The sequence below is a fragment of the Anolis sagrei genome, chromosome X (assembly GCF_037176765.1).
Source record: "Anolis sagrei isolate rAnoSag1 chromosome X, rAnoSag1.mat, whole genome shotgun sequence".
NCBI lineage: Eukaryota > Metazoa > Chordata > Lepidosauria > Squamata > Dactyloidae > Anolis > Anolis sagrei.
Genome location: NC_090034.1, coordinates 107,367,400 through 107,395,328, shown reverse-complemented (window position 1 = coordinate 107,395,328; position 27,929 = coordinate 107,367,400). Strand labels below are relative to the sequence as shown.

General features: G+C 44.3%; 1 protein-coding gene across 1 annotated transcript; it reads left to right on the top strand.

Moving 5' to 3' along the window:
• Positions 1–9: 9 nt before the first annotated feature.
• LOC137095009 (mitochondrial import receptor subunit TOM40 homolog) lies at positions 10–16,345 on the top strand. Its single transcript, XM_067461151.1, has 9 exons — positions 10–86; positions 4,553–4,769; positions 6,465–6,532; positions 6,676–6,768; positions 7,418–7,519; positions 9,286–9,391; positions 10,952–11,151; positions 13,493–13,595; positions 16,115–16,345. The coding sequence occupies exons 2-9, from the start codon at positions 4,562–4,564 to the stop codon at positions 16,252–16,254; spliced, it is 1,020 nt and encodes a 339-aa protein (XP_067317252.1). The 5' UTR covers positions 10–86; positions 4,553–4,561; the 3' UTR covers positions 16,255–16,345.
• Positions 16,346–27,929: the final 11,584 nt, after the last annotated feature.

Sequence of the window (27,929 nt, the reverse complement as noted above, 5' to 3'; positions counted from 1 at the left end):
TGTGGGAGCAGGCGGTTTCGGGTGTCTCCCGGCTCCAGCCCTCGCCGCTGCGGCTGCCGTTACGGGTCTCGGGAAGGGAAAAAAAGGTGAGGAAGGCGGGAGCGACTCGGATTCCCATCATTCCTGGCTTGTGAGGCCTTGGGGGTGCATTTCAGGGCGTTTTGGGGGCTTTGAACGAGGAATTATGGGCTCCTGAGTGGCTCTGCTAAGCCTTAGTTGAACAGGTGAGGCCTTGGCACTCCAACTTCCATCATCCTGGCCTGTTTGGGTTGGTGGGAGGCTCCAGAAGAGGAAGAAGGGCCCGCAAAGGGAGGCTGTTGGCTCATTAATGGTTTTGCAAGGCTTGTGGCCTTCCTAGATGGGGTTTCTGGACTTTTGGTGAGCCTTGGTAGAGTTTTTGTACTTCAACTCCCATCATCCTTGGGCTACTTGGTTGGTGGGAGGCTCCTTAAGAGGAAGAAGGGCCCCCAAAGTGATGCTTTTGGCGCATTAATGGTTTTGCAAGTCTTGTGGCCTTCCTGGATTGGGTTTCTGGACTTTTGGTGAGCCTTGATAGAGTTTCTGGACTCCAGTTCCCATCATCCTTGTCTGTTGGGTTGGTGGGAGGCTCCTTTAGAAGAAGAAGGCCCCCCAAAGGGAGGCTGTTGGCTCATTAATGGTTTTGTAAGGTTTGTGACCTTCCTAGATTGGGTTTCTGGACATCTGGTGAGCCTTGGTAGGGTTTCTGGACTCCAGTTCCCATTCTCCGTGGCCTGTTGGGCCTGGAAAGAGAAAGTTGGGGGTCAGGATGATGGAAAGGGGAGTTCCTGCTACATAAATAATTTTACATGACTCATGACCATCCCAGATTGGGTTGCAAGACTTGTGATCATCCTAGTTAGGGATTCAGGACTCCAGGTCCCATCATCCTTGCCTGTTGGGTTGGTGGGAGGCTCCTTAAGAGGAAGAAGGGCCCCCAAAGGTAAGCTGTAGTTGCATTAATGGTTTTGCAAGGCTTGTGGCCTTCCTAGATTGGGTTTCTGGACTCCAGTTCCCATAATCCGTGGCCTGGTGGGCCTGGAAAGAGGAAGTTGGGGGAGGGTGGATCAGGGCCTCTTGAAGGAGAGATCAAAAGGGGAGTTCCTGCTGCATTAATGGTTTTGCAAGATTTGTAACCTTCCTAGATTGGGTTTCTGGACTCCAGGTCCCATCATCCTTGCCTGTTGGGTTGGTGGGAGGCTCCTGAAAAGGAAGAAGGGCCCCCAAAGGGAGGCTGTTGGCTCATTAATGGTTTTGCAAGGCTTCTGGCCTTCCTTGATTGGGTTGCTGGACTTTTGGTGAGCCTTGGTAGGGTTTCTGGACTCCAGTTCCCATCATCCTTGGGCTATTTGGTTGGTGGGAGGCTTCTTAAGAGGATGAGGGGCCCCAAAAGGGAGGTTGTTGGTGCATTAATGGTTTTGCAAGACTTGTAACCATCCTAGATTGGGTTTCTGGACTCCAGTTCCCATCATCCGTGGTCTTTTGGGCCTGGAAAGAGGAAATTGGGGGAGAGTGGGTCAGGGCTTCTTGGAGGAGGGATCAAAAGGGGAGTTCCTGCTGCATTAATGGTTTTGCAAGATTTGTAACCTTCCTAGATTGGGTTTCTGGACTCCAGTTCCCATCATTCGTGGCCTGTTGGGCCTGGAAAGAGAAAGTTGGGGATGGGATGGGTCAGGGCTTCTTGGAGGAGGGGAGTTCCTGCTGCATTAATGGTTTTGCAAGACTTGTGACCATCCTAGTTAGGGATTCAGGACTCCAGGTCCCATCATCCTTGCCTGTTGGGTTGGTGGGAGGCTCCTTAAGAGGAAGAAGGGCCCCTAAAGGGAGGCTGTTGGCACATTAATGGTTTTGCAAAGCTTGTGACTTTCCTAGATTGGATTGCTGGACTTTTGGTGAGCCTTGGTAGGGTTTCTGGACTCCAGTTCCCATCACTCTTGGCCTGTTGGGCCTGGAAAAGGAAATTGGGGGTGTGGTGGGTCAGGGTTCTTGGAAGAGTGATCATAAGAGGAGTTCCTGCTGCATTAATGGTTTTGGAAGATTGGTGGCCATTCTAGGTAGGGTTTCTGGACTCCAGTTCCCATCATCCTTGCCTGTTGGGTTGGTGGGAGGCTCCTTAAGAGGAAGAAGAGCCCCCAAAGGGAGGCTGTTGGCGCATTAATGGTTTTGCAAGGCTTGTGGCCTTCCTAGATTGGGTTTCTGGACTTTTGGTGAGCCTTGATAGGGTTTCTGGACTCCAGTTCCCATTATCCTTGCCTTTTGGGTTGGTGGGAGGCTCCTTACGAGGAAGAAGGGCCCCTAAAGGGAGGCTGTTGGCGCATTAATGGTTTTGCAAAGCTTGTGGCCTTCCTAGATTGGGTTTCTGGACTTTTGGTGAGTCTTGATAGAGTTTCTGGACTCCAGTTCCCATCATCCTTGGCCTGTTGGGCCTTAAAAGAGAAAGTTGGGGATCAGGATGATCGAAAGGGGAGTTCCTTCTACATTAATGATTTTGCATGTCTTGTGACCATCCCAGATTGGGTTTCAAGACATTTGGTAGTCCTTGATAGGTTTTCTGGACTCCAGTTCCCATCATCCTTGGGCTATTAGGTTGTTGGAAGGCTTCTTAAGAGGATGAGGGGGCCCCAAAGGGAGGTTGTTGGCGCACTAATGGCTTTGCAAGGCTTGTGATCTTCCTAGATTGGGTTTCTAGACTCCAGTTCCCATCATCCTTGGCTAGTTGGGTCAGAAAAGAGGAAAGTGGGGTCTGGGCTTCTTGCAGGAAGGATTGAAAAGGAAGCTCCTAGTGCATTAATTGTTTTGCATGGTTTCAAGACTACAGTTGCCATCATCCTTGGCCTATTTGGCTTGGTGGGAGGCTCTTTAAAAGGAAAAATAATGTAAATGTAATAATACCAATAATAGAGTAAAATAATAAATGTAATAAAAATAATACTAAGAACAGTCTAAAATAATAAATAACTTTGACTAGGCTTATACTCGAGTATATACAGTAAATTTCCTACTTGACAGATGCAACTGTCTTTCGGGCTGCAGAGGTTTGTTTGTTTATTTATTTACTACTAGCTTGGGGACCCGGCGCTGCCCGGGTTATTAGAGAAAGTGGGTAATGGCGGTTCTGTATGCCAAGTTTGGTCTTTATTGATCATTGGATAATGGCTGCATTGTTTTCAGGAAGTGAATGAAGGTACTTGAAGTCCCATCATCCATGGTCCACCCTCCTCCAAACAGCAGCAGGATATAGAGTGGGTCATGGGGGCTCTGAGTGCTAAGTTTGGTCTTGATTGGTCATTAGATGAGGGTTGCAGCAGTCTTGGGAAGGGAGTGGAGGTACTTGAAGTCGCATCATCCATGGTCTGTCCTCCTTAAAAGTGCACCAGGATGTAGAGTGGGTCATGGGGACTCTGTGTGCCAAGTTTGGTCTTGATCAGTCATTGGCGAGGGTCTCAGTGGTCTCAGGAAGTGAGTGAAGTGACTGCAAGTCCCATCATCCATTGTCAAATTCTTCCAAACCGCACCAGGATGTAGAGTGGGTCATGCGGGCTCTCTGTGTAAAATGTGGTCCTGATCCATCATTGTTGGCAGTTGTAATGGTCTTAGGAAGGGAGTGCAGGTATTGCAAGTCCCATCGTCCATGGTGCATCCTCCTCCAAACTGCACCAGGATGTAGAGTGCGTGATGGAGACTCAGTGTGCCAAGTTTGGTCTTTATTGGTAATTGGATGAGGGTTGCAGTGGTCTCAAAAATTGAGCAAAGGTACTGCAAGTCCCATAATCCATGGTCCATCCTTGGCCAAACCACACCAGGACGTAAAGTGGGTCATGAGAGGTCTATGTGCCAAGTTTGGTCCTGATCAGTCATTGGATGAGGTTAACAGCGGTCTCAGAATGTGAGTGATGGTACTGCAAGTCCCATCATCCATGGTTCATCCTCCTCCAAACTGCAGTAGGATGTAGAGTGGGTCTTGCAGGCTCTTTGTGCCAAGTTTGGTCTGTATTGGTAATTGTCTGACTCGGCCCCCTCTGGCCTTTTCCTTTCCTCTCTTTGTCATCTCGGAATCTTGGAATTGAGGCTGGCCAATCAGAGAACATATGCAAATTTCCTTCTCTCATGTCTCCGTTTCTGTCATGAACCCTTTTCTCCACCAGGGGCTCCTGTAAAACTGGCCAATCAGAGACCATATGCAAATAGCACCACTTCGGCAGCCAATCAGAATGTTGGAACTTTCAGGGTGGCCAATCAGAAAGCTAGCACCTACACCGCCACACCTCTGTCCGCCGCATACAAACTTTGACTTTTATTATATAGATAGATAGATATTCGTATACCGCTTTTCTCAGCCCTCGTTGACAAATGGTCAACTGGCTATCTTCGAACTCATGACCTTTCGGTCAGTAGTGATTTTAATGCGTCTGACTCATAACCAGCTGTGCCACAACCCGGTCCTGATTATGGTTTGGGGTCCCGATGCTGTCCTTTGGGGTCTTTGCTTTGCTCTCGCTGCATGACTGACCCCCTCTTTGTTCTTTGACCGTAGATCCTCGCCATGGGCAACGTCCTGGCCGCCAGCTCCCCGGCCCCCCCTCCGGCGGCCCCGCCCGGGCCGGGCTCCGGCTTGGTCTCAGTGCCGCCGGGCTTCTCCATGCCCCCCGTCGCTGGGCTGGTGCCCCCCACGCAAGACCGCCCCGCCGACGACAAGTGCGACCAGCTCCCCAACCCAGGAACGTTTGAGCAGTGTCACCGGAAGTGCAAAGGTACGGGAAGGGTCCCCCACTCAGGGGAAGGGAAAGGAACAAAGCAGATTGGTTGTGGCTGGGGTGAAGTGGCCCTCTGTCATGGGGCTGAGAAAGAACGTGAAGCGGATTGGCTGCTGCTAGGTGACGTGTGTGAGGGGAAGGGATAGATCCAGAATAATAATAATAATAATAATAATTATTATTATTATTATTAATAATAATAATAATAATAGATCACATCAGCTGATTCTGAAAATTGCATTGGATAGATCACATCAGCTCTAGATTGTTAAATATGGTTTTCTGTGGGCAAGCAGATGACAACTACTGGATGGCATATGTTCTGTATCAAAACTAGATCTGATGTGGTCTATCCAGTGCAATTTTCTGAATCAGCTGGTGTAGTCTATCCAGTGCAATTTTCTGAATCAGCTGATGTGGTGTATCCAGTGCAATTTTCTGAATCAGTTGATGTGGTCTATGCATTGCAGTTTTCTGAATCTGCTGATGTGGTCTATCCAATGCTGTTATCTGAATCAGCCGATGTGGTCTATCTAGTGCAATTTTCTGAATCAGCCAATGTGGTCTATCCAATGTAATTTTCTGAATCAGCTGATGTGGTCTATTCAATGCAATGTTCTGAATCAGCAGATGTGGTCTATCCAATCCAGTTATCTGAATCAGCGGGTGTGGTCTATCCAATGCAATTTTCAGAATCAGCTTATGTGATCTATTCAATGCAGTTATCTGAATCAGCTGATGTAGTCTATCCAATGCAGTTATCTGAATCAGCTGATGTGGTCCATCCAATGCAGTTATCTGAATCAGCTGATGTGGTCTATCCAATGCAGTTATCTGAATCAGCTGATGTGGTCTATCCAAGGCAATTTTCTGAATCAGCTGATGTGGTCTATCCAATGCAATTCTCTGAAACAGCCAATGTAGTCTATGCAAGGCAATTTTCTGAATCAGCTGATGTTGTCTGTCCAATGTAATGTTCTGAATCGTCTGATATGGTCTATTCAATGGATTGTTCTGAATCAGCTAATGTAGTCTATCCAATTTACTGAATCAGCTGTTGTAGTCTCTATCCAAGGCAATTCCCAATCAGCTGATGTGGTCTATCCAATGCAATTTTCTGAATCAGTTGATGTAGTCTATCCAAGGCAATTTTCCAAATCAGCTGATGTGGTCTATCCAAGGCAATTTTCTGAATCAGCTGATGTGGTCTATCTAATGCAATGTTGTGAATTAGCTGATGTGGTCTATCCAGTGCATTTTTCTGAATCAGCTGATGTGGTCTATCAAATGCAATTTTCTGAATCAGCTGATGTGGTCTATCCAATGCAATTTTCTGAATCAGTTGTTGTAGTCTATCCAAGGCAATGTTCTGAATCAGCAGATGTGGTCTATCCAATGCACTTATCTGAACCAGCTGATGTGATCTATCCAATGCAGTTTTTAATCAGGTGATGTGATCTATCCAGTGCAATTTTCTGAATCAGCACCCCAAATAACCAAACCGAATCTAAAGTTGACCAAAAACAGATTCGTAACCCTTTTGGTCCTAATATTGTAGAGTGGTCCCTGGTCAGAAAAAAGGTTGGGAACTATTGGTCTACACTGTCGAAATAATACAGTTTGACCCCCCCTTTTGGTCAGTGCAATATGATCCTGAGAGCTGAACCTTGTTTTCCCCCCGACTATTTCCAGAATTGTTTCCCATCCAAATGGAGGGCGTGAAGCTGACGGTGAACAAAGGGCTCAGTAGTCACTTCCAGGTAAGATGGAACGCTTGCTGTTTTCAGGGAGGGTTTCCCAAGGGAGTGGCTTTGGAAACACATTATTGTGCGGCCGCCTCTCCGGTCTACAAAAGTTAGATGTCGGCCCCTTTAATCATCCATGAATGTTGTCTTCCTCGAAGGTGAATCACACGGTGGCCCTCAGTACCGTCGGCGACTCCAATTACCACTTTGGGGTGACCTACGTCGGGACGAAGCAGGTCAGCCCCACAGAGGTACGTACACGTGTGTGTGCAAAGATTCAAAAGGGGCTCTAAACCCAGTCTAGGATGGTCACAAGCCTTGCAAAACCATTAATGCGCCAACAGCCTCCCTTTGGGGGCACTTCTTCCTCTTAAGGAGCCTCCCACCAACCCAACAGGCAAGCATGATGGGAGTTGGAGTCCAGAATCCCTAACTAGGATAGTCACAAGTCATGCAAAACCATTAATGGAGCAGGAACTCCCCTTTTGATCCCTCTTCCAAGAAGCCCTGACCCACCTCACCCCCAACTTCCTCTTTCCAGGTCCAACAGGCCACGGATGATGGGAACTGGAGTCCTGAAACCCAATCTAGGAAGGTCACAAGTCTTGCAAAACCATTAATGCACCAAGAACTCCCCTTTTAATGCCTCCTCTAAGAAGCCCTAACCCCCCCCCCGCCCCAAACTTCCTCTTTCCAGGCCAAGGATGATGGGAATTGGAGTCCAGAAACTCTTCTCAAGGCTCACCAAAAGTCCAGAAACCCAATCTAGGAAGGCCAGAAGCCTTGCAAAACCATTAACGTGCCAAAAGCCTCCTTTTGAGGGCCCTTCCTCCTCTTCAGAAGCCTCCCACCAACCCAATAGCCTGCTTCACCCGCGCTACGTCTCTCTTTTCCGCTCAGGCCTTTCCCGTCTTGGTGGGCGACATGGACAACAGCGGCAGCCTCAATGCACAGATCATCCACCAGCTCTCCAGCCGGATCAGCTCCAAGTTGGCCTTTCAGGTATGCGCCCAAGGGTTTGCGCTCCCACCCATGGGTGGGATGGAGCAGTATATAAATAAAGTTTTATTATTATTACTAAAAAAGGACGACCCAAACAGTGACCAATGTCCGGTCATCCTCACATCGATACCAGGCAGGATTCTGGAAAGGGTAATTAAGGAAGTGGTCTGCAAACATTTATTTATTTACAACATTTACTGTAATATGTCGCCATTCTCACCCCGAAAGGGACGCAGAGCGGCTTACAAGATACATATACATACAATATATTAGTGCTGCTGTGGCCCAGTCTGTGAATATGTGTTTTGTGTGTGTATATATGTGTGTTTGTGTGTATTTATGTGTGTATACATGTGTATATATTTGTGTTGTGAGCCAGAAGCCTTAACAGAGCCAAACACAAGTGAAAGGTCCAAACAAGGTTTATTAATAAACAAAAATAGCTTAGAAACACTTGAATTCAGTGAGTCTAGCAATAAAACAAAGTCTGTAGCAACTGCTAAGCAAAAAACGCAACTTGGAGAATAATCCGGATTATACAGGAATATAATCCGGGATAACAAAAACTTTTAAGCAAACTGCTTCAAAATCACAGAATTCACTACACACAATGTAGCAAGGGAGAAAGCAAAAACGTGGTCAGGAAACAGTCCAAGGTTGATGCACGTCCAAAAGCAGAAGTTGAGTCCAAAACGCGATGTCGTCGTCCAAAAACAATCCAAAGTCAGCAAGGAAGTAGAAGTCAGCACTTACAGGATTCCAGTCAGTAGAAGCACGGAAGCACAGCGATCTGCAGTCCCAGGACCCAAGGCAAGAGTAATGGCAGCAACAAAGTCCCAAGCCCAGTACAACACTTTGCCTACTGCAAAGTTCCAAAAGTTTGATACCATACTTTTATCCTATAATTCCTCATCAGAGGTGGAGCTGGACTCCACCGTGTCTTCATCACTCTCAATACACATGCACACATATATACACATATATACATATGCACACATATATACACATATATACATATACACATGCACACATATATACACATATATACATATACACATGCAAACCACACATATATACATATACACATGCACACATATATGCATATACACATGCACACATATATACACACATATATACATATACACATGCAAACTACACATATATACATATACACATGCACACATATATACACATTATACATATACACATGCAAACCACACATATATACATATACACATGCACACATATATGCATATACACATGCACACATATATACACATATATACATATACACATGCAAACTACACATATATACATATACACATGCACACATATATACACATATATACATATACACATGCAAACTACACATATATACATATACACATGCACACATATATGCATATACACATGCACATATATATACACATATAAACATATATACACAAGCACACACAAATATACACATATATACACATGCACACAAATACATATACGTTGCCTACCTTCATAATCTTTGAAAAACCTTGCAGCTTAAAAGCCTGGCTTCTTCCTGCCTACAGGAAACCTTTGTGGGAAGATGTTCTCTAGTCCAAATTGTTTCATGTCCGGGATTCCTGTTTTCAGAGGCCACAGCAACACATGGCCAGGGTGCAGCTAGTATTGTAATATAATATCAAGAATTAATCACATTTTTCCCCTCAAAGTAAGGCAGAACTATAACTCCCTCCCTTCTCCCTTTGCATCCTTTTTCTCTTCCCTCGCAGACGCAACAGTCCAAGTTTGTGAACTGGCAAGCGGACTGTGAGTACCAGGGCACAGACTTCACGGCGGCCGTCACGCTAGGGAACCCCGACGTTTTACTGGGATCAGGTGAGGTGGCTCCTCCTTTCCCTTCTTGATATTCAGGTATATTGAGTATTCTTGTAGAGTTTGGTTCAGATCCATCATTGTTTGAGTCCACAGTGATCTCTGGATGTAGGTGAACTACAACTCCCAAACTCAAGATCAGTGTCCCCCAAACCCTTCTATAGTGTTCTGTTGGTCATGGAAGAACTGTGTGCCAAGTTTGGTTGAATTCCATCGTTGTTGGGGTTCAGAATGCTCTTTGATTGTAGGTGAACTATAAATCCCAGCAACTACAACTCCCAAATGTCAAGATTCTATTTTCCCCAAACTCTGCCAGTGTTCACATTTGGGCATATTGAGTATTCATGTACAGTTTGGTCCAGATCCATCATTGTTTGAGTCCACAGTGATCTCTGGATGTAGGTGAACTACAACTCCAAAACCAGAGGACACTGCCCACCAAACCCTTCCAGTATTTTCTGTTGGTCATGGGAGTTCTGTATGCCAAGTTTGGTTCAATTCCATCGTTGGTGGGATTCGGAATGCTCTTTGATTGTAGGTGAACTATAAATCCCAGCAACTACAACTCCCAAATGTCAAGATTCTATTTTCCCCAAACTCCACCAGTGTTCACATTTGGGCATATTGAGTATTCATGTAGAGTTTGGTCCAGATCCATCCTTGTTTGAGTCCACAATGCTCTCTGGATGTAGGTGAACTACAACTCCAAAACCAAAGGACAGTGGCCACCAAACCCTTCCAGTATTTTCTGTTGGTCATGGGACAACCGTGCGCCAAGTTTGGTTCAATTCCATCATTGGTGGGGTTCGGAATGTTCTTTGATTGTAGGTGAACTATAAATCACAGCAACTACAACTACCAAATATAAAGATTTTATTTTCCCCAAACTCCACCAGTGTTCACATTTGGGAATATTGAGTATTTGTGTAGAGTTTGGTCCAGATCCATCATTGCTTGAGTCCACAGTGATCTCTAGATGTAGGTGAACTACAACTCCAAAATCAAAGGACACTGCCCACCAAACCCTTCCAGTATTTTCTGTTGGTCATGGAAGAACTCTGTGCCAGGTTTGGTTCAGTTCAATCATTGGTGGGGTTCAGAATGCTCTTTGATTGTAGGTGAACTATAAATCCAAGCAACTACAGCTCCCAAATGTCAAGATTCTATTTTTCCCAAACTCCACCAGTGTTCACATTTGGGCATATTGAGTATTTGTGTGGAATTTGGTCCAGATCCATCATTGTTTGAGTCCACAGTGATCTCTGGATGTTGGTGAACTACAACTCCAAAACCAAAGGACACTGCCCACCAAACCCTTCCAGTATTTCCTGTTGGTCATGGGACAACCGTGCGCCAAGTTTGGTTCAATTCCATCGTTGGTGTGGTTCAGGATGCTCTTTGATTGTAGGTGAACTATAAATCCCAGCAACTACAACTCCCAAATGACAAAAATCACTTTTTTTTAGTGAAGGACATACCTTGGGTTGTTAGGTGTCTGGACTAGATGGCCTTCAGGGGTCCCTTGTAACTCTCTGATTCTGACGGCCACCTCTTTGTTGGTAGGGATCCTGGTGGCGCATTACCTGCAGAGCATCACGCCGTGCTTGGCGTTGGGCGGGGAGCTGGTGTACCACCACCGCCCGGGAGAAGAAGGCACCTTGATGTCTCTGGCCGGGAAGTACACGGCGCCCAACTGGATCGGGACCCTGACGGTCGGGCAGACGGGGGCCCACGCCACCTACTACCACAAAGCCAGCGACCAGGTAGGCAGGTGGTCCTCTGTCGGGAGGGCTTTGATTGTGTCTTCCTGCCTGGCAGAAGGGGGCTGATTGGATGCCCTTTGGGGGTCCCCTCCAACTCTAAGGTCCAATGGCTGTATTTCTCCATACATGCTTACATATTCCTCCAATAATAATAAAGAGTGAAAAATAATAATTGTAATAATAATAATAATAATAATAACAGAGTAAAATAATAAAATAATAATAATAATAATGGGAGTAAAATAATGTAAATTTAATAATAAGAATAAATAGAGTAAAATAATAATTGTAATAATAATAATAATAATAATAACAGAGTAAAATAATAAATGTAATATAATAATAAAAAAAGTAAAATAATGTAAATGTAATAATAAAAATAGAGTAAAATAATAATTGTAATAAAATAATAATTATAACAGAGTAAAATATTGTAAATGTAATAATAAAAATAAATAGAGTAAAATAATAGATGTAATAAAATAATAATTATAACAGTAAAATAATGTAAATGTAATAATATGAATAAATAGAGTAAAAATACATGTAAAATAATAATAAAAAATAATAGTAAAATAATGTAAATGTAATAATAAGAATAAATAGAGTAAAATAATAAATGTCATAAAATAATAATAATAATAGAGTAAAATAATGTAAATGTAATAATAAGAATAGAAATAATAAATGTAATAAAATAATTGATAATAACAGAGTAAAATAATGTAAGTGTAATAATAAGAATAAATAGAGTAAAATAATAGATGTAATAAAATAATAATTATAACAGTACAATAATGTGAATGTAATAATATGAATAAATAGAGTAAAATAATAAATGTAATAAAATAATTATAACAGTAAAATAATGTAAATGTAATAATAAGAATAAAAAGAATAAAATAATAAATAATAAAAATAAATAGAGTAAAATAATAGATGTAATAAAATAATAATTATAACAGAGAAAAATATTGTAAATGTAATAATATGAATAAAAAGAATAAAATAATAAATGTAATAAAATAATAATTATAACAGAGTAAAATAATGTAAATGTAATAATAAAAATAAATAGAGTAAAATAATAGATGTAATAAAATAATAATTATAACAGTAAAATAATGTAAATGTAATAATATGAATAAATAGAGTAAAATAATAAATGTAATAAAATATTGATTATAACAGAGTAAAATATTGTAAATGTAATAATAAAAATAAATAGAGTAAAATAAATGTAATAAAATAATAATAATAAGAATAAAATAATGTAAATGTAATAATAAAAATAGAGTAAAATAATGAATGTCATAAAATAATAATAATAATAATAATAGAGTAAAATAATGTAAATAATAAGAATAAAAATAATAAATGTAATAAAATAATAATGTTAATAACAGAGTAAAATAATGTAAGTGTAATAATAAGAATAAATAGAGTAAAATAATAGATGTAATAAAATAATAATTATAACAGTAAAATAATGTGAATGTAATAATATGAATAAATAGAGTAAAATAATAAATGTAAGAAAATAATTATAACAGTAAAATAATGTAAATGTAATAATAAGAATAAAAATAACAAATGTAATGAAATAATAATGATAATAACAGAGTAAAATAATGTAAGTGTAATAATAAGAATAAATAGAGTAAAATAATAAATGTAATAAAATAATAATAGAATAAAATAATGTAAATGTAATAATAAGAATAGAGTAAAATAACAAATGTAATAAAACAATAATAACAATAAGAGTAAAATAATGTAAATGTACTAGTAAGAATAAATAGAGTAAAATAATAAATATAATAAAATAATAATAAGAGTAAAATAATGTAAATGTAATAATAAAAATAATAAATGTAATAAAATAATAATGATAATAACGGAGTAAAATAATGTAAATGTAATAATTATAAATAAAAATAATGTAAATGTAATAAAACAATAATAACAATAAGAGTAAAATAATGTAAATGTACTAGTAAGAATAAATAGAGAAAAAAATAAAAGTAATAAAATAATAATAGTAAGAGTAAAGTAATGTAAATGAAATAATAAGAATAAATAGAGTAAAATAATAAATGTAAAATAATAATTAGAGTAAAATAATAAATAGAGTAAAATAATAAATGTATAATAATAATAATAATAATAATAATGATAATGATAATAATAACAGAGTAAAATAATAAATAACCTTGACTCGAGTATAAGCCAAGGGGGCTTTTTCACCTTAAAAAGGGGGCTGAAAAACTTGGCTTATATTTGAGTATATACGGTAATTGGTTTCTTCCATCTTCACGTCCTTTCTTTGTCTCTCCTCCAGTTGCAAGTTGGGGTAGAATTCGAAGCCAGCACTCGGATGCAGGACACCAGCGTCACGTTCGGCTACCAGCTGGACCTTCCCAAAGCCAACCTTTTGTTCAGAGGTATGGAAATATTACACACCATCGATTCTCATGAGAAGACCTCGAGTGGGCTCGAAAGGTGCCTTTATGGCAGAAGGGGGTTGGACTGGATGTCCTTTGGGGGTCCCTTCCAACTCTAGACTGGGAGCCTGGCGGAAACTTCTTCTCCGGAGGTTTGTAAGCAGAGGCTGGATGGCCATCTGTTGGGAGGGATCGGATTGTGCCTTCCTTTATGGCAGAAAGGGGGTGGGCTGGATGGCCTCTGGGGATCCCTTCCAAATCTAGGATTCCATCTATCTATCTATCTATCTATCTATCTATCTCTCAGTCGTATATATGGCTGGATGGCCACCTGTTGGGAGGGATTGGATTGTGTCTTCCATTATGGCAGAAAGGGGGTGGACTGGATGTCCTTTGGGGGTCCCCTCCAACTCTAGTGGAATGTAGACTGGGAGCCTTGCGGAGACTTCTTCTCTGGAGGTTTGTATGCAGAGGCTGGATGGTCATCTGTTGGGAGTGATCAAATTGTGCCTTCCTTTATGGCAGAAGGGGGTTGGGCTGGATAGCCTTTGGGGAGCACTTGCAAATCTAGAATTCTATCTATCTATCTATCTATCTCTCAGTCATATATATGGTTGGATGGTCATCAATTGGGAGGGATCAGGTGGTGCTTTCCTTGATGTCAGCAGAAGGGGGTTGGACTGGATGGCTTTGGGAGTCCCTTCCAGGTCTAGGATTCCATCTATCTATCTATCTATCTATCTATCTCTCAGTCATATATATGGTTGGATGGCCATCAGTCGGGAGGGATTGGATTGTGCCTTCCTTTATGGCAGAAGGGGGTTGGACTGGATGGCCTTTGAGGGTCCCTTCCAAATCTAGAATTCCATCTATCTATCTATCTATCTATCTATCTATCTCTCAATCTCTCAGTCATATATATGGTTGGATGGCCATCAATCAGGAGGGATCAGGTGGTGCCTTTCCTTTCTGGCAGTAGAAGGGGATTGGGCTGGATGGCCTTTGGGGGTCCCTCCCTTTGGGAGTCTGGTGGAGTCTTCTTCTTTGGAGGTTTGTAAGCAGAGGCTGAATCTGTTGGGAGGGATCAGGTGGTGCCTTCCTTTATAGCAGGAGAGGGTTGGACTGGATGTCCTTTGGGGGTCCCTTCCAACTCTAGTGGAATGTAGACTGGGAGCCTGGTGGAGTCTTCTTCTCTGGAGGTTTGTAAGCAGAGACTGGATGGCCATCTGTTGGGAAGGATCGGATTGTGCCTTTCTTGATGTCAGCAGAAGGGGGTTGGACTGGATGGCCTTTGGGGGTCCCTTCCAAATCTAGGATTCTATCTATCTATCTTGTAAGCCACTCTGAGTTGCCTTTGGGGTGAGAAGGGCGGCATAAAAATGTTGTAAAGAAATAAATAATATGGTTGGATGGCCATCAATCGGGAGGGATCAGGTGGTGCTTTCCTTGATGGCAGCAGAAGGGGGTTGGATTGGATGGCCTTTGGGGGTCCCTTCCAACTCTAGGTCTCTGTTCCGCCCCCTGGCTTTACTCTGGCACTCTTTGACACCCCAGCTTTCCCTTGGCAGGTTCCGTGGCCATCAGTCGGTGCTTTCCTTGATGTCAGCAGAAGGGGGTTGGACTCGATGGCCTTTGGGGGTCCCTTCCAAATCTAGAATTCCGTCTATCTACCCTATCAATTTTTTTAAAACTGTTTATGTCACTATTGATTGTTTATGTGATTTATATGATTTGTATTTTATTGATTGTTTATTGATGTTGTGTTCGATGTACTTTGGGCTTGGCCTCATGTAAGCCGCACCAAGTCCCTTGGGGAGATGGTAGCGGGGTGCAAAGAAAGATTATTATTATTATTATTATTATTATTATTAGCTATCTCTCAGCCATATATATGGTTTGTTTACAGCTTTTCTATTCCGCCCTTCTCCTCACCCCGCAGGGGACAGGGCGGATTACAGTGTACACATATATGGCAAACATTCAGTGCCAATTTTTGACATACAAACATATACAGACATAAACAGAGGCTATTTAACTTTTTCTGGCCGCCGGGGGAGCTGTCGCTTTCCTCGTCCATCTGCGACACTGATGAAGCACTTCCGCATTCCCCGCATGCTTCCCCGCTGGAATGCTTTGCTGGAGTCTTCTTTATGGCCTCATAAATCAGTTAATTTAGCCGCCCCACACTTTATTTTCCTACTTGACAGATGCAACTGTCTTTCGGGTTGCAAAGGTCGACAACAGGCTACACACAATTGGTTGGAAACCCACTCCAACCCGGGCTGGCTTTGAACTCATGACCTTTTGGTCAGAGTGATCTTCATGCAGCTGACACTCAGCCAGCTGCGCCACAATCCTATGGTTGGCTGGCCATCAGTCGGGAGGGATCACGTGGTGTTTCCTTGATGGCAGCAGAAGGGGACTGGATGGCCTTTGGGGACCCCTTCCAACTCTAGGTCTCTGTCCCGCCCCCTGGCTTTGCTCCGGCCCCCTTTGATACCCCGTCTTTCCCTCGGCAGGTTCCGTGGACAGCAACTGGATTGTGGGGGCCACCTTGGAGAAGAAGCTTCCCCCCTTGCCCTTGACGCTGGCCATGGGCGCCTTCCTCAACCACCGCAAGAACAAGTTCCAGTGCGGGTTCGGCCTCACCATCGGATAGACACCGGGGGGTGGGGGGCTCCCACGCCTCCGCCGGCCGCTCTCTCGTTCTTCTCTCTCTCTCCGCGCCTCCTCCCCACCTGCATCCTCTCCCCCCCTTTTTTTATTTACCTTTGCCGTTCCAGAGGACACAGGGCGGTTGGGCAGTGCCAGCATGACATGATGGGCAGTGCCAGTAGAATGTGTTGGGGCAGCGGCAGCATAATGTGTTGGGCATCGCCAGTGTAAAATAATAATAATTCGGGCAGTTCCAGCACGTTTTGAGCATTGCCGGCATAACATAAGGGCAATCGTTAGGCAGTGCCAGCATGATGGGTTGGGTATTGACAGCATAATATTTTGGGCAGTGCCAGCATAATATGATGGCCGTCACAACGTGTTTCGCACAGCCAGCGTAATGTTTTAGGGAATGCTAGCATAACAATGTAAAATAATGGTCAGTGCTAACATATGTTGGGCATTGCCAGCATAACAATTTGGGCAGTTGCAGCATAATGTTTTGGGCAATGCCAGTATAAACACGATAGCTATCGTTATGCACTGTCACCATAATGTTTTGGTAATGCTAGCATAACATTTTGGGCAGTTCCAGCACAATGTTTTGGGCATTGCCAGCATAACACAATAGCTATCATTACACACTGTCAGCATAATGTGTTGGTAATGCTAGCATAACATGTTGGGCATTGCCAGCATAACAATTTGGGCAGTTCCAGCATAATGTTTTGGGCGCTGCCAGTATAACACAACAGCTATCTTTACACACTGTCTGCGTAATGTCTTAGGTAATGCTAGCATAACATGTTGGCCAGTGCCAGGATGTTGTGTTGGGCATTGCCAGTGTAAATTAATGCACAATGCCAGCATGTGTTGGGCATTGCCAGCATAACATTTTGGGCATTGCCTGCATAACAATTTGAGAAGTACCAGCACAATGTTTTGGGCATTGCCAGTATAACACGATTGCTATTGTTATGCACTGTCAGCATAATATGTTGGTAATGTTAGCATAACATGTTGGCCAGTGCCAGCATGTGTTGGGCATTGCCAGCATAACAATTTGGGAAGTGCCAGCATAATGTTTTGGGCATTGCCAGTATAACACAACAACTGTCATTACACACTGTCTGCATAATGTCTTAGGTAATGCTAGCATAACATGTTGGCCAGTGCCAGTGCAAAATAATGCATCATGCCTGCATGTGTTGGGCTTGCCAGCATAACATTTTGGGCAATACCAGCATAATGGGATAGCCATCATAATGTGTTTTGTGCTGCCAGTATAATATTTTAGGTAATGCTGGCATGTGTTGGGCAGTGCCAGTGTAAAATAATGCATAATGCCAGCGTGTGTTGGGCATTGCCAGCATAACATTTTGGGCAGTGCCAGCATAACAGGATAGCCATCATAACATGTTTCGTGCTGCCAGCATAATATTTTAGGTAATGCTGGCATGATGTGTTGGGCAGTGCCAGTGTAAAATAATGCATAATGCCAGCATTCGTTGGGCATTGCCAGTATAACATTTTGGGCAGTGCCAGCATAACAGGATAGCCATCATAATGTGTTTTGTGCTGCCAGTATAATATTTTAGGTAATGCCGGCATGATGTGTTGGGTATAAAATAATGCTCGATGCAAGCGTATGTTGGGCAGTGCCAGCATAACATGATGGCCATCATCATGCACCGCCAGCGTAATACGATGTTGGGCAGTGCCAGCATAGTTATGTAACATTTTGGGCAATACTGGCATAACACGTTGGGCATTTCCATAATGTACGGGGCAGTGGCAGCATGATGTGTTGGGCATTGCCAGTATGACATGCTAGGCACCTCCCTCCATCCCACAACAAGTTGCTGGTTCTCAGGGAACGTGGAAGGCAGGCAAGAGGGCCCCCCAATTCCCTTCTCCTGCCAATCATTTGCCCACCAAAGGTACGGTTTATGCCAGCCGGGTTCTGTTCCGCCAGCTGCCACCAGGAGGAGCTCTTGCTTTGGCAATGGGATGCGTCCACCTTTCTCTACGGCTGCTAATTCAGTGGGGAGGATACAGCTTTGTGGGTGTTTTGGTTTTCCAAGTCCCAAACTATGAGGGTTAGGGCAGGATATCTATGACTCTGGGGGTCTTTCCTTTCGTCACCCCTCGGGCCGCCATTGGCATCGCTCAGGACGCGTCCTCCACTGCTGCGTTTGCTGGATATCAAATCGGATGCAAAGTCCTGCTCTGCAGAGAGAAAGAACTACAAAGCCCATCCGCCTATGGAAAGAGAGAGAGAGAGAGAGCGCATGGGGCCTCCGCCTGCCCGCTGCTTCCTGCCGCCAGAGACTGAGTGTAAATCATGTTTATAAGTTATGGGGGTCTCTTACGGGAAGCAAAGCCGTCCCCCAAAAGCTGCCCTTCCTGCAAAGTTGGCAACATCCGGTTTCAATTAAAAGGAAAACACACACACACACACACTTGGTCTTGCTTTGCGTCCTTTTTTTGCCACTGATCTAATGATGCACAGAAGCAGGAAATGTTCCAGAGGTTGCACTGTCACTATATTGCTACTACTAGTATTATTTATTTACTGACCTCTCCTCAAGCCAGAGAACTCGGTTTTAAACCAGAGAAGGAAGGAACTTCCTGGTCTCACCTCAAGCCAGAGAAGCCAGTTTTAAACTGGAGAAGGAAGGAACTTCCTGGCTTCGCCTCAAGCCAGAGAAGCCAATGTTAAACCAGAGACAGAAGGAACTTCCTGGCCTCGCCTCAAGCCAGAGAACTCAGTTTTAAAGCAGAGAAGGAAGGAATTTCCTGACCCGGCTCAAGCTAGAGAAGCCAGTTTTAAACCAGAGAAGGAAGGAACTTCCTGACTTTGGCTCAAGCCAGAGAAGCTAATTTTAAAGCAGAGAAGGAAGGAACTGCCTGGCCTCGGCTCAAACCAGAGAAGCCAGTTTTAAACCAGAGAAGGACAGAATTTCCTGACCTCGGCTCAAGCCGAAGAAGCCAGTTTTAAACCAGAGAAGATAGGAATTTCCCGGCTTCTCCTCAAGCCAGAGACGCCAGTTTTAAGCCAGAGAAGGAAGGAATTTCCTGGCTTCTCAAGCCAGAGAAGCCAGTTTTAAACCAGACAAGGAAGGAATTTCCTGGCCTCGGCTCAAGCCAGAGAAGCCAGTTTTAAACCAGAGAAGGAAGGAACTTCCTGGCCTCGGCTCAGGCCAGAGAAGCCAGTTTTAAAACAGAGAAAGAAGGAATTAACTGTCCTTGACTCAAACCAGAAAAACCAGTTTTAAACCAGAGAAGGAAGGAACTTCCTGGTCTCACCTCAAGCCAGAGAAGCCAGTTTTAAACTGGAGAAGGAAGGAACTTCCTGGCTTCGCCTCAAGCCAGAGAAGCCAATGTTAAACCAGAGACAGAAGGAACTTCCTGGCCTCGCCTCAAGCCAGAGAACTCAGTTTTAAAGCAGAGAAGGAAGGAATTTCCTGACCCGGCTCAAGCTAGAGAAGCCAGTTTTAAACCAGAGAAGGAAGGAACTTCCTGACTTCGGCTCAAGCCAGAGAAGCTAATTTTAAAGCAGAGAAGGAAGGAACTGCCTGGCCTCGGCTCAAACCAGAGAAGCCAGTTTTAAACCAGAGAAGGACAGAATTTCCTGACCTCGGCTCAAGCCGAAGAAGCCAGTTTTAAACCAGAGAAGATAGGAATTTCCCGGCTTCTCCTCAAGCCAGAGACGCCAGTTTTAAGCCAGAGAAGGAAGGAATTACCTGGCTTCTCAAGCCAGAGAAGCCAGTTTTAAACCAGACAAGGAAGGAATTTCCTGGCCTCGGCTCAAGCCAGAGAAGCCAGTTTTAAACCAGAGAAGGAAGGAACTTCCTGGCCTCGGCTCAGGCCAGAGAATCCAGTTTTAAAACAGAGAAAGAAGGAATTAACTGTCCTTGACTCAAACCAGAAAAACCAGTTTTAAACCAGAGAAGGAAGGAATTTCCTGACCTCACCTCAAGCCAGAGACACCAGTTTTAAACCAGAGAAGGAAGGAACTTCCTGGCCTCGGCTCAAGCCAGAGAAATCAGTTTTGAACCAGAGAAGGTAGGAATTACCTGGCCTTGGCTCAAGCCGGAAAAACCGGTTTTAAACCAGAGAAGGTGAGTAGATCAATAGGTACTGTCTTGGCGGGAAGGTAACGGCTCTCCATGCAGTCATGGCTATGGCAACATTACTTTGGAGGTGTCTGTGGACAACGCCAGCTCTTTGGCTTAAAACTGGCTTCTCTGGCTTGAGCTGAGGCCAGGAAATTCCTTCTCTGGTTTAAAACTGGCTTCTCTGGCTTCAGCTGAGGCCAGGAAGTTTCTTCTCTGGTTTAAAACTGGCTTCTCTGACTTGAGCCGAAGCCAGAAAATTCCTTCCTTCTCTGGTTTAAAACTGGCTTCTTTGGCTTGTGGCAAGGCCAGGAAATTCCTTCCTTCTCTGGTTTAAACCTGGCTTCTCTGGCTTGAGCAGAGGCCAGGAAATTCCTTCCTTCTCTGGTTTAAAACTGGCTTCTCTGGCTTGAGCCAAGGCCAGGTAATTCCTTCCTTCTCTGGTTTAAAACTGGCTTCTTTGGCTTGTGGCAAGGCCAGGAAATTCCTTCCTTCTCTGGTTTAAACCTGGCTTCTCTGGCTTGAGCAGAGGCCAGGAAATTCCTTCCTTCTCTGGTTTAAAACTGGCTTCTCTGGCTTGAGCCAAGGCCAGGTAATTCCTTCCTTCTCTGGTTTAAAACTGGCTTCTTTGGCTTGTGGCAAGGCCAGGAAATTCCTTCCCTCTCTGGTTTAAACCTGGCTTCTCTGGCTTGAGCAGAGGCCAGGAAATTCCTTCCTTCTCTGGTTTAAAATTGGCTTCTTTGGCTTGTGGCAAGGCCAGGAAATTCCTTCCTTCTCTGGTTTAAAACTGGCTCCTTTGGCTTGTGGCAAGGCCAGGAAATTCCTTCCTTCTCTGGTTTAAAACTGGCTTCTCTGGTTTAAAATTAGCTTCTCTGGCTTGAGCCATGGTCAGGAAATCCCTTCCTTCTCTGGTTTAAAATTAGCTTCTCTGGCTTGAGCCATGGTCAGGAAATTCCTTCCTTCTCTGGTTTAAAACTGGCTTCTCTGGCTCGAGCCAAGACCAGGAAATTCCTTCCTTCTCTGGTTTAAAACTGGCTTCTCTGGCTTGAGCCGAGGCCAGGAAATTCCTTCCATCTCTGGTTTAAAACTGGCTTCTCTGGCTTGAGCCAAGACCAGGAAATTCCTTCCTTCTCTGGTTTAAAACTGGCTTCTCTGGCTTGAGCCGAGGCCAGGAAATTCCTTCCATCTCTGGTTTAAAACTGGCTTCTCTGGCTTGAGCCGAGGCCAGGAAATTCCTTAGAAATGGAGATGAACACCAGAGTTAGACACGACTTAATGTTGGACACGAGTAGACTTATTTTTAGCTCATTATAAATAAGTTTCCATTAGTATTACAGTATAATAAATGTGACTTGATTATTATTGCAATAATAAATGAGGCTCAATTGTTATATTGATGAGACTCGAAAGCATCTTGCCACACTAAAAACAATACCACTTGCCATTTGAAACCTGGCACATGTAAGTATGTACACACATACACATATGGATGTATGTGTATATATATGATATGCATGTGTAAACACACACACAGGTAGTAAGTAAGTATGGGAATGTACGCATGTAGTATATGTATGCGCACGGTTTGGGCTGGTTTGTTTGCCCTTCTAGGTTTGCAAACCTTGGATGTTTTTTTGCAAACGGAGAAGCAAGCTTGCGTTTTGCTGGCCTGCCTTGGTTGCGTGCAGATCCTTGCCTTGGGTTTTTGCAGCCTTTGCCTCCAGGAGTTGTAGTTTGCCAACGGGCAGCATGGCGTGGCGCTTGAAATCTCTTTCGGGGCAAGGTCCAGGAGGTCATCGCTTGAGGGGAAAGCAGAAGCAGGGATGGAGAGATATGTGAGCAAACAATGCTAACCCACAACCATATGCATGTGTGTGTGTGTGTGTGTGTATATATATATATAGGCTGTTGCTGAGTTACAAACATCTGACTTACAAACAACTTGGAGTCCTCGTGGACAACAAATTTATTTATTTATTTTATTTAAAAGTTTTCTATACCGATCTTCTCACCTCCAGGAGGGACTTGGATCCGGTTCACAACATGTGTTCATATACAAAATACAAACCACACAATGCGTTATCATTACACGTTAAAAACATATTACAATACAACATCGTCATCATCACAATTACACAGCCAGGTCATCAAATACATTCATGGTCATAATTCACAGTTACTCATTCTCCTTCCATGTGGACCAAGGTTGACTTAGTTATCAAAGGCCGCATTCCATAGCCAAGTCTTTGTTAATTTCCTGAACGTCAGGAGGGAGGGGGCCGTCCTAATCTCCTGTGGGAGGGAGTTCCACAGCCGGGGAGCCACCATTGAGAAAGCCCTGTCTCTCGTCCCCACCAACCGCAATTGTGACAGTGGTGGGATCGAGAGCAGCCCCCCCCCCCCCCAGAAGATCTTAAAAACCTTGATGGTTCATAGGGGATAATCCGTTCGGACAGGTAAACTGGGCCAGAGTCGTTTAGGGCTTTGTAGGTCAAAACCAGCACTTTGAATTGTGCTCAGAATCTAATCAGCAGTCAGTGGAGCTGGCGTAACAGAGGGGTTGTATGCTCCCTGTACCCAGCACCCGTTAGTAATCTGGCTGCCGAGCGTTGGACTAGCTGTAGCTTCCGGGCAGTCTTCAGAGGCAGCCCCACGTATAGAGCGTTGCAGTAATCTAAACGGGATGTAACCAAAGCGTGGACCACTGTGGCCAAGTCAGACTTCCCAAGGTACGGGCGCAGCTGGCACACAAGTTTTAGTTGTGCAAAAGCTCCCCTGACCACCGCCGAGACCTGGGGTTCCAGGCTCAGTGATGAATCTAGGAGACCTCCCAGGCTGCGAACCTGCGCCTTCAGGGGGAGTGTGACCCCATCCAACACAGGCTGTAATCCTATACCCTGTTCGGCCTTTCGACTGACCAGGAGTACCTCTGTCTTGTCTGGATTTAGTTTCAATCTGTTGTCCCTCATCCAGTCCGTCACAGCGGCCAAGCACTGGTTCAGGACCTGGACAGCCTCCTTAGTAGCAGGTGGAAAGGAGTGACAGAGTTGGACATCATCTGCGTACAGATGACACCGTACCCCGAAACTCCGGATGATCTCTCCCAACGGCTTCATGTATATGTTAAACAGCATAGGGGACAGTACTGAACCCTGCGGGACCCCACAGTACAATGGCTGAGGAGTCGAGCAGGAGTCCCCTAGTAACACCTTCTGGGAGCGACCCTCGAGGAAGGACCGGAGCCACTGCAAAGCAGTACCCCCAAGACCCATTCCTGCGAGGCGTCCCAGAAGGATAGCGTTAAGTTAAACATGAACCAACAGGATAAGTTAAACATGAGCCAACAATGTGATGTGGCAGCAAAAAAAAGCCAATGGGATTTTGGCCTGCATCAATAGGAGCCTAGTGTCCAGATCTAGGGAAGTCATGCTCCCCATGCTCTATTCCGCTTTGGTTAGACCACACCTGGAATATTGTGTCCAATTCTGGGCACCACAATTCAAGAGAGATATTGACAAGCTGGAATGTGTCCAGAGGAGGGTGACTAAAATGATCAAGGGTCTGGAGAACAAGCCCTATGAGGAGCGGCTTAAGGAGCTGGGCATGTTTTGCCTGAAGAAGAGAAGGCTGAGAGGAGACATGATAGCCATGTATAAATATGTGAGAGGAAGCCACAGGGAGGAGGAGGGAGCAAGCTTGTTCTCTGCTTCCCTGGAGACTAGGACGTGGAACAATGGCTTCAAACTACAAGGGAGAAGATTCCATCTGAACATGAGGAAAAACTTCCTGACTGTGAGAGCCGTTCAGCAGTGGAACTGTCTGCCCCGGAGTGTGGTGGAGGCTCCTTCTTTGGAAGCTTTTAAGCAGAGGCTGGATGGCCATCTGTCAGGGGTGATTTGAATGCAATATTCCTGCTTCTTGGCAGAATGGGGTTGGACTGGATGATGGCCCAGGAGGTCTCTTCCAACTCTTGGATTCTCTGATTCTATGTATTATGCTATTATGGTATATTAAGCTATGATGGTATATGATCTGCTATTACTTTGTTATGGTATATGATATGCTATTAAGTGTGTGTCAAGAGTGAAATACTCAAGGCGCAATTGCAAACTGTGCCAACAAAGAGAAAAAATAGGACAAGTGCAAAGAAGCCAGAATGGATGTCCAAAGAGCTTCTAACTGTGCTAAAACACAAAAAAGACATGCACAAGAAGTGGGAAAAGGGAGAAATCACCAAAGAAGAATTCAAACAAATAGCCAACACCTGTAGGGAAGTCATTTCGGAGTGAGAGCCGTTCAGCAGTGGAACTCTCTGCCCCGGAGTGTGGTGGAGGCTCCTTCTTTGGAAGCTTTGAAACAGAGGCTGGATGGCCATCTGTCAGGGGTGCTTTGAATGCAATATTCCTGCTTCTTGGCAGAATGGGGTTGGACTGGATGGTGGCCCAGGAGGTCTCTTCCAACTCTTTGATTCTAGGATTCTAAGTTTGCAAGGAATATCTTAAGTGTCCCAACCTATTCAACATTGTGGCGGCGACAAAAACAATGTTTCTGGAGTAGAGCAACTGTTTTCAAAGTACGGACTGTACAGTTAAACAGGAAATAATACTTTCAAACCAGGAACAGAACATTTTCCCCATTTTGTTTAGCGCCCAAAGTCCGAGTCCCAGGGCATTGGAGGCGCAGCTGTGGCGGTTCAAGTGGCATGGAAACTGCGATAATTGTGGCGCAAAGCAATTGAAACTCTCCCACTCCAGAGTCCGTTTGCAGGGTTGGCAGAACGGCGCAGAGTGGACTCTGGAGTGTGAAAGTGGCAGAAGAAGGGAGGAAAAACAGGCCTTTTGCCCCGAAGGAGGAGCATTCCTGCCAAGTCAGCAGCGCATGCCTGGCCGATAAGCCTAAGCCCCGGCGGCCCTGAACTGTGTCTCCCAGAGATGTTTCCAACCCATATCAACCGCAAGGAAAAGGGGGCTCACCTCGAGAGAACAACAAACACAAACCAGCCCAGAGTCCAGGTTGAAATAAAAAGTGAATATATGTGTGTGCAAGTGTGTGCGCACGCGCATCTGGTGTCCAAGAATGTGCCCATTTCAGAGATGCCCATCTCTGAAATGGGCACACAACCCAGCTGCTAGGTTTCCTTGATGGCAGAACAAATACGAAACTAGCCACTCAAGGCTGAATTGAAAACTATTGTTTGTGTGAGTATATGCACTCATGTATATGTAGTATAGGTATGGCCCAAGAATGTGCCATGTGTGGCATACAGATAGCAGAACAAATACAAACCAGGTTGAAATAATATGAGAATATGTTGTGTGTATCTGGTGTCCAAGAATGTGCCACGTGGTTATAAAGGCTAAGGGTCTTCTTGGCAAACTACAACTCCCAGGACTCAATTGCAATGAAGTAGAGATGCAACATATGTCTATAAAGGCTAAGAGTCTTCTTGGCAAACTACAACTCCCAGGACTCCATTGCCATGAAACTGGTAAGGCTAAGGGTCTTCTTGGCAAACTACAACTCCCAGGACTCAATTGCAATGAAGTAGAGATGCAACATATGTCTATAAAGGCTAAGAGTCTTCTTGGCAAACTACAACTCCCAGGACTCCATTGCCATGAAACTGGTAAGGCTAAGGGTCTTCTTGGCAAACTACAACTCCCAGGACTCCATTGCCATGAAAGTGGTACGAAGCTGCATTCATTCTATAGTAGAGATGCAAAATGTGTCTATAAAGGCTTAAGAGTCTTCTTGGCAAACTACAACTCCCAGGACTCCATTGCAAAGAAAGTAGTACCAAGTTGCATTCATTTTATAGTAGAGATTCAACATAAGTCTACAAAGTCTAAGGGTCTTCTTGGCAAACTACAACTCCCAGGACTCCATTGCATTGAAACTGGTACCAAGTTGTGTTCATTCTATAGCAGAGATGCAACATATGGCAACAAGGATAAGGGTGTTCTTGGCAAACTACAACTCCCAGAACTCCATTGCAATGAAAGTGGTGCCAAGTTGCATTCATTTTATAGTAGAGATGCAACATATGTCTATAAAGGCTAAGAGTCTTCTTGGCAAACTACAACTCCCAGGACTCAATTGCCATGAAAGTGGTACCAAGCTACATTCATTCTATAGTAGAGATGCACCATATGTCTATAAAGGCTAAGGGTCTTCTTGGCAAACTACAACTCCCAGGAGTGTATTGCAGAGAATCGTACCATGTGGCTATGAAGGCTAAGGGTCTTCTTGGCAAACTACAACTCCCAGGACTCCATTGCAATGAAAGTGGTGCCAAGTTATATTCATTCTATAGTAGAGATGCACCATATAGCTACAAAGTCTAAGGGTGTTCTTGGCAAACTACAACTCCCAGGACTCCATTGCCATGAAAGTGGTGCCAAGTTGCATTCATTCTATAGTAGAGATGCACCATATAGCTACAAAGTCTAAGGGTGTTCTTGGCAAACTACAACTCCCAGGACTCCATTGCCATGAAAGTGGTGCCAAGTTGCTTTCATTCTATAGTACGGATGCAACTTTAGAGATGTCGTAATCAAATGCAGGCATTGCAACAACAACAACGGCAACACCAAAGTGTTTGTATACCCCTTTTCTCACCCTGAGGGGGACTCAAAGCGGTCTTGGCAAACTACAAGTCCTAGGACTCCATTGCCATGAAAGTGGTGCCAAGTTGCTTTCATTCTATAGTGTGGATGCAACTTTAGAGATGTAATAATCGAATGCATGCGTTGCAACAACAACAACAACAATACCAAAGTATGTGTATACCGCTTTTCTCACCCTGAAGGGGACTCAAAGCGGTCTTAGCAAACTACAAGTCCTGGGTCTCCATTGCAACGAAAGTGGTGCCAAGTTGCTTTCATTCTACAGTGCGGATGCAACTTTAGAGATGTCGTAATCAAATGCAGGCGTTGCAACAACAACAACAAAGAAGTCTTCATCCATAAGACTTCTGGACCACATCCTTTTGGAAAAGGGATGCTGAGCCTCTCCTTATTCCCATTTCCACCCCTGCGAGGCAGGCCACTTGGAACCAAAGTCCCTCCTTCGGATTGCCAGCTGCATCTTGGATTTTGAACCCAGAACGAAGCAAGCCACGTGGAGCATTTGGACCCATTTGCAATGGTCCGGGTTCGAGTCCAGCCCGGCGGCCTATCTCCAGCCCGGGAATGTGATAAGCGGCCTTCGAGATGCGATAAGCGCAAACAGTGATCTCCTGCAGAGTATAAATACAAGCGGAGGGGAGCAAACAAGCCTACTCGAGAGAAGCCAGCAACCTGCAAAGCCAGGTAAGCAGAAAGGTAGGGAATATTTTGGAATATTTTGGGGTCTAGTCCGAACTGGACCTCGTTTGTCGTGCAACTTCTTCTTCCATTGGATGCCACTCATTCCAGATGTTGTTTGGAGCTCTAGGGTTTGCTTTGGCCAAGTGTTCAGGTTCCTTTGCTTGCCAAAGGCCTCGGGTTAATGAGTGACCGGTGCAGAAGGGGGTCACCTTGTCCTGACCCCGCTCGCCCCATAAATGGAAGCCACCGAGCCA